Below are 7080 nucleotides of genomic sequence, written 5' to 3'. Positions count from 1 at the left end.
ACTCCAGAATGAAAGGATTTTTCTCCGTAGTTTGTGCAAGAAAAGCAAAATTATTATTCCTGAAAAATGCTGGATTGTGAAAGTTTCACTTTTGTTATGAGGGGCCTGCTTCTGTTTGAAGCCTTCAACACTTTACTGAAGTAAAAAATTTTATTAGAGACGATGTTACCTGCCAGCTGGTGTGTGAATAGAAACACTTTATTTCCTGTTTTTCTCATTTCTCATTCATAACTAATTAAAATCTTCAGAGTAATTCAGTTATTAGTGAAATATTTAAGCATCTCAGTTTCCTCTGTTTGAACTGTGCAGGCAGGGACGGACGAAGCAGCAGAGGAAAGGTCGGGCCGTTTCACAACAGAATGCTGAAGAAGAAGACGAAGAACAGGCAGTGCCAGACGACGGCACTTGATGGATGGCGAGTTGGAGAAAGAGGCACCAAGTTCAGGCGGCCCGTCGGTGAAAATGAGTTTACATTGCGTTTGAGTTTGTGTCACACACCTGGCTCAGCTCAACGGCTCTTTGGCCTTTGACCTTTGACCCTTTTTGAACGCTGCTGTGAGTGTGACAGCAGATGGTTTCAGTATGTGAGTCATGCATTTGATCCCAGCTTTGTGTTTTATTATTATAATTTGTTTTTATTGCTGCTGATGTGTCAGATGAGTCACAGGAGTGCTGCTGGAGCTGACGTGTCATTTTCATGATGAAGACCGAATCAAATTAATGAAAGCCCTAAAAGGAGGAGGAGGGATATTTTCCCATAGACTTCAATAAAATCTGGTGATCTGCATGCTTTCTGTTAGCAATAAATGGATAAAATGTGGCGAACAAAAAATAGTTGAAAGTGAGTCAGAAACTTTTTCTTTTTCTTTTTTATGCTTTAAGACAGTACATACAGTCCATAATACACAGTACAAAGATAACTGGGGTTTAAAAGTGCAATCCTACTCAAGCATTTCTCAAAACGTCTAGAAAATATCGGCAACCACCTGTTCTGTGCATGAAGTAAACTCTGCAGGTGAGTCGAAGTGAAATATGTGATCGCTCTGACCGAGTTGTTTCTGGTTACAGATGCTGGTAAAATAAAAAAATAAAAGATCCAGTCAGGGTGACAGATTATAGTAAAACAAATATCGTAAACAAATAAAATTATCTAAATGGGCATTTTCAACAAAAAGGCAACAATAAATAAAGGATGAGATAATCATGACATCACATAAAATCAGTACACATCCAATAATGAATAATGTTCATTTATCTTCCATTTGAAGAAACTTCACTTTTCACTTTCAAAGTTCAACATTCTTCGTTTTCTGTAACCTCTGCTCCCACTCTTCTTGACTTTTACCTCAAACTACCTCAAACTACCTCAAACTATATTTTCCTTTAAGCCTTTTGCTTCCCTATTATTTCTTGATGCTTCGCTTCGCCATCAGATGATGACATTCCCCTTTGTGCAACAACAACAGCTCTCTGTTTGTGAAGTTTGAATAAAAAGTTAATTATCACCAAGCACCAATGACAATTTATGGAAGTCAAAGCACGCTGTTTGTGTTTAAAGGCAGTTTTTTTTTTTCTTTCTTTTTTGTGTTGATCATTTGCTCTTTAGTATATTTATTTTTGGCTTGATGTGTGACTAATTAATAAAACTATATGTGTGTGTTAAAAATGTGTCTTAAATTAGATAATACGTTGTTCAATATGTGTTTAAAGCTGTAACATCAACATTTCCTCTGCGTTTCCCTGCAGCTCAGAATCGGCGGATGCGGCGAAGTGAGGGCTTATCGAACAGTCTGGACACATTGAAAGGTCAGGAGTCTCAACAACAGATCAACAATCAAAGTTACATTTCTCAGTTGCCTGCAAAACGCACAATAGAAGCTTCTTTGCTGATAAAATGAACAAGTTGAAGGCAGCTGAGATTCAAAACTTTCTCTTTGTCTCAGCTTTGAGATTGAGGCTGGAAGATTTTGGTCCTTAGCAATAGAAATAGTCTTGAGAACCGTTCTCTCTGATTACACCAAAGCCTAACATGGAGAATATCAAGTATGAAGTATTTTGCACTTTACCCTTTGCCTCAGTCCACCTCCTGTTCTCTTAAATAGGTGGAGCAGTGAATTAACCCCTGATGTGCCTTTTTTTTTTGGGGGGGGGGGGTCTTTTTGGTAAAACGATGTGCTGTATAAATCCATATAAACTTTTAGAATCATCACAAAACATATTGGCACCTATAAATACAAAAAAAGCCTGGTTAAAGTCATGTCCCAGTCATCACAGGGATTACGGCTGAACGCTGATGTAAACACGATGGACGTCTAGTAATTGACGGGCTCTGAGAGGGGACGCTGGGAGGTGGAACAGTGTCCTGCCCTGAAGACAGCAAGGAAAAGACAGAAAGACAGTAAGACCACTGACATCACAAAACTTATTTCAGGTGTAACGAACTGATTGTTTTTTGTTTTTTTTTTTTGTACAGCACCAACAATGAGCTGTTCTGCATTAAGGTCTCTATCACAGAATGTGCTGGATGACGATGCTAAAAGATGGAGTGGCGTGGTTTTGCCTGAAGGTGGCGACAGTTGGTCGTTTGTTGGTGTGTTACCTGCAGAGTCCCGTCGAACACTCGTAGTTGTTTTGGCAGTAAGCTCCAAACGGTTTACTGTTCATGATCCTCCACAGCGGGGTCATCCGGGCGGTCCTCCTCAGGGCCTGGACGCCACGTCCCCCGCTGGGCTGCACCTGGGAGTCCAGCGGTGCTGCACACACCTGGAGCAAACACAAAATGGTACAAACATGTAACAAATGGGAAACGAAACAATCAGCAGAAGTTTTTTGTGCCCATCCAAGGTGACCACGACTCACCTGCTGAATCAGCACTAACAGCACCAAACACAGCGCCACCGCTGCCTTCTTCTGGCCACCCAAAAGTCTCTCCTGCATCTTCAGGATGGAGTTGCTGCTCCTCTAGTCTGTAGGTCACCTGATTTCCAGCGCTCCCTCAGGAACCTTGACCAAAGTCCAATGTGCCCGTAAGGTCAAGCTTCTGCTGTTTGGAGGCTTCTTCGAGTCAACCTGACTCAGCAAACTCAGCTGTGGCGCCAGCGGCGAAAGCTGGAGTCTCCTTTATATAGCCAGGCCCTGATCCCTGGGGAGGGAAGGAAGGCGGGAGGGAGGGAGGGAGGTAGAGACAGAGAGAGAGGAGCAGTCACAGACCTCGCTGTCGTCCGCCCCTCGTTCCCGCCTTTTTCTCCAAATAGGACTTCATGGGTTTGCAGAAAAGCAGCCGCTTCTCTAAATGAGGTCAAATTCTCTCCGACTGTCAGACTTTTTGTGTCGACTCTAACACACATTACAGTTAATAACACTGCACACGTGATGACAAAGTTATGGGAGCTGTGTGTGCATGTGTGCGTGTGTGAATGAACTTACAGTGCGATAAGAAGAGTGTGCTGCACTGTGGCCCCCGACCTTTATACAATATGGACGACATGGCAGCAGGTGAGCTTTACATAAAGTTAACACAGCGCACGTGACCCAAAGTGGTACGAATATAAATGGAAAAAATATAATGTCCGACTGAATTATTAATACTTTTCTAAAAGTTCACTGTGCACTTTCTTAATAATGACAGACTGAAAGTTTTGGTGAGTTGTGTGTTCGTTCTGTTCATTAATCCTCACTGAGCTGAGCTGAATATGAGCAGCTCCTCTGCACAGGACTGAACCGGACATCAAGTCCAGTCCTGAGGTCAATGACAGAAGTTTTCCTGATCTTGAGTGCAAAGAGTCAATAAGTTGTGACATTTGCTAATTGTGCACCTGAGCCACTTGTTGCATGTCTGTTCATCCACTGAGGTTTGTTTTCATCTTTCATCTGCTTTCCTGTCATTTTTGTCTGTTTAAAATGAATAAAGAACCATGTCATGTTTTATTCAAACTGCTGTCTCTCTGTTTTTCAGGACAAATCAGGTCAACCACAAGTCCTGAGCCAAGACGGAGCCGGTGGATGTTTCGGTTGAGGCTCAAATGTTTCAACAGTCCCCGAAAGGACGGTTGATTTAATCCCGGATGCTGGATGGACGTTCCGGAAAATTCCTGCTCTGATTCCTGTAAGGTTGTTGGTGGCTGAGAGGCCTCCAGAGGAGACTGAGACTGGCAGGAATCCCGTCCAGCATCAACTCCCGACATCTGTGTGACACATTACCACTGATGGCTGACTCATCAAGCTGACGGGCTGAAGCCTCTCCAGAGTGTGTCTGTTGTGTTAATGCAGCACAGATGCAAAGGCAGCATTCACCTCGTCCTTTTAAATTTGACTTTATCCTTTTCACCCTTTCACACGAGGTTTATGATGCTTGTTATCGCAGTCAGGAGTCATATAACCTTCTGTGACTGAAAGCAGCCTTTCTGCTTGATTTATTTGCCTTTTTCTGCAAAAAGAAAAAAAAAAGGGGGGGAGTCATAATAATTTCTTTGCAGGTTACATGATTGTTTAAATCTGAGTGTTCTGGAAACATACAGATAAAATTTCCCCACACAGATTCAGTCTGAACTGACAGGCGCTGAACTTTAGTGACTCTGAATGATCATTTCCTCGTACGCAGTTTAACAGAGTGAGGGAGACGTTTCAGATTTTTGACATAAACTTGTCAGGTGGATTCATCTTTGCTGTCTTATTGATTTGGTTCAACTTTTTGCAGTTGATCACGTTGCATAACTAAACGCAGAAGGTTTTGGATTCGGTGGACTGACGGCCACTTTCCCTCTGAGTGCAGTCAGTCCAGAGTCCTCGTGAAAGAAAAAAAGGAGCCATCAATCCGTCCTGTGATGGCCGGACTTTAAACTTTGATTGGTGTGAAGAATAATTCTGTTGGGCAAACAGAGCGAGCAATTGCAGACGTCACCTCATCAGGTGGACGGGCCTCTCAGCTTTTTATAAGGCCAACATGCTGAATATCAGCAGCTGCAGCTTCTGTGAGCCGACGATTAGCTGCTCGTTTTCCACTCAGTCACGGGGCTGCACGAACACTAAATACAAACAACCTGACAGGAAGAACCACCGGCAGACATGTTTGTCCATCATGGCTGACCGTCATACTTCCTGTTCAGCCTTGGTGACTCATACGAGGTCATTTATGGGAATCTGCTTTTCTCCTTCATGGAGTTCAGAACATTACAACATGTGTCACAGAAGAAAACACCACACTCAGACGCACAACACCCCTCAGATGAGTACGTCCTGGAAAACTGAGGCTTTCCCGTCAGTCAGTAATTAAACAGCAGAGCCTGCATTTACATTTATGTCTCAGAAATCTCCTCATGAAATTTACTTTGAATGTGTATTAAAATTCATCCAAATAACCTGCAGTTATCTCTCGTGCTTCTGTCGCAGAATACTCACACTGTTTTTGTTTTCTTTTCTTTTTAGATTTTCTGCAGAGAAAAAGCCAAAAGTCCAGAGATGTGTAAAAGAATCTGCGCGTGCCAAAGTAACCAGTGTCTGAATCACACAGGTATTGATCATCAACACTGGAAAGGTTGTTCTGCTGCGAGATGCTCATGTGTGATCAGGAGTTACAGCCTTGAACTGATGACCACCGGTATTAAACCTTCGAGACATTTAGGTTAAAGTTTTGGGTTTCTACTAAGTGTTATGACCAAACGCACGTTTTTTGAACTTAAGGACTTTTGACTTTTGAGTTCCCTCATGAATGTTTCTATGAAACGCTGAGACCATCATTGTATATCTGCAAACATCGGATAAACAAATAAAACTTCATTAACTATATTAGCCCACGAAATGATAGAACTGAATTATTACAATATTGAAGTCGTCTCATGGTGATTTACCTACCCATTTGCGTGTCTGTGCTTCAGTCAGCTCACACAGATATCCACTGAGGGTAAACAGTGCTGAAGGAATGGCTTCTCTTTCACCCACTTACAGAGCCAGTCCAGATCAGTCTGGGATGCCGAGCAGGACTCACATTTGAAAACGGATCATTACAATATAAACACTGGCTGACTTACAGATTGATGTTAGTCAGTGTGGAAATGTTTTGAGTTTCATTTCATTTATACAAATGAAATTAAAAGAAATGTTAAAATTGTAATGAAGCGACAATAACAAAAAGGAAAGAAGAATAAAAGTGTTTTTTAATTCTGCTTATCTATACGTGTCTTCATGACGTTCTGAGGTCAAGGTGGAATGAGAGACAAAGACAAACCTGGAGACTTCTAAGATAAAAAGGTTCCTCTTTTTGTTTTCATGAAGTCAGAAACAAACCAGACTCATCAGTTAGTGGACGACGCCCCCTTATGGACATCTTACATGAATGCATCAGTTTTATTCCACACTAACCTCAAAGGAAGGGATCCATTTCATGTTACACATTTCCAGAAGATGCTAATTCAGGTCATTAATATTTGTTTTTAATTACTGTACTTAGGGACAAATTTGAGCTGCTGAGACTTTTTAATAGACTCCTGACATACAAATATGAATTCTTTAACAGTGAACCATAAAAAAAAAAAAAAAAAAAAAAAAAAAGTTTGCTCACCTGATAAGTGTTTTTGTTTCCTCTGACAGGAGCTCTGGACTAGACCGTTCTCCTGCAGGTTCCCTCCTGGTTCTCCGACTTCCTCCCACAATCCAAAGACATGAACTTCAGGTTTGTGGCTCATCTTTTTCCTCAAGTTGTCACAAATTTAATTCCTCCTTTCAATACCTCATTACAAAACAGCACCTGTTTTCTTCTTAGCTTGTACAGATTTCCCTGAAAGTTCAATCTTGATCTTTGGAGGAGGAAAAAAAAAAAAAAAAAAAAAAAAAGAAAAGAAACATGGACAAGAACAAGGAAAAGAAAATGAGGTTTTAGAAAACATGCATTTTATTTCTTATTCATTTACCAAAAGCAGTACTTTTTTCCTCCAGACAACCCTCCCATTATAAATACGTACAAAAAGCAAACGTTCAGATTGTAAACAGCAGAATTGTAACATCACAAGGCCTTTACAGTTACATCCGACGTGGCCGACCTCTTTTCGAATAAAATACTTTGTTTTTAAGCTTTAATGTCCTACT

At 41.3% G+C, this 7080-nt stretch overlaps 1 protein-coding gene across 1 annotated transcript; it reads right to left on the bottom strand.

Moving 5' to 3' along the window:
* Positions 1-876: 876 nt before the first annotated feature.
* On the bottom strand, positions 877-3083 carry leap2 (liver-expressed antimicrobial peptide 2). The gene is made up of 3 exons (XM_029526578.1): positions 2860-3083; positions 2600-2763; positions 877-2367 (listed from the first exon to the last, which is right to left on the bottom strand). The coding sequence occupies exons 1-3, from the start codon at positions 2935-2937 to the stop codon at positions 2313-2315; spliced, it is 297 nt and encodes a 98-aa protein (XP_029382438.1). The 5' UTR covers positions 2938-3083; the 3' UTR covers positions 877-2312.
* Between the last annotated feature and the right edge of the window lie 3997 nt (positions 3084-7080).

This window comes from Echeneis naucrates, chromosome 18, assembly GCF_900963305.1.
Source record: "Echeneis naucrates chromosome 18, fEcheNa1.1, whole genome shotgun sequence".
Lineage (NCBI taxonomy): Eukaryota > Metazoa > Chordata > Actinopteri > Carangiformes > Echeneidae > Echeneis > Echeneis naucrates.
This window is presented reverse-complemented; position numbering and strand designations above follow the sequence as displayed.

Excerpts from the sequence above, each read along its gene's own strand:
- leap2 (XM_029526578.1), bottom strand. The coding sequence starts at position 2,937 with ATGCAGGAGAGACTTTTGGGTGGCCAGAAGAAGGCAGCGGTGGCGCTG. Across the intron at positions 2,764-2,859 it reads TGTTAGTGCTGATTCAGCAG|GTGTGTGCAGCACCGCTGGA; the intron begins GTGAGTCGTGGT and ends TGTTTGCTCCAG. Across the intron at positions 2,368-2,599 it reads TGTTCGACGGGACTCTGCAG|GGCAGGACACTGTTCCACCT; the intron begins GTAACACACCAA and ends TGCTGTCTTCAG.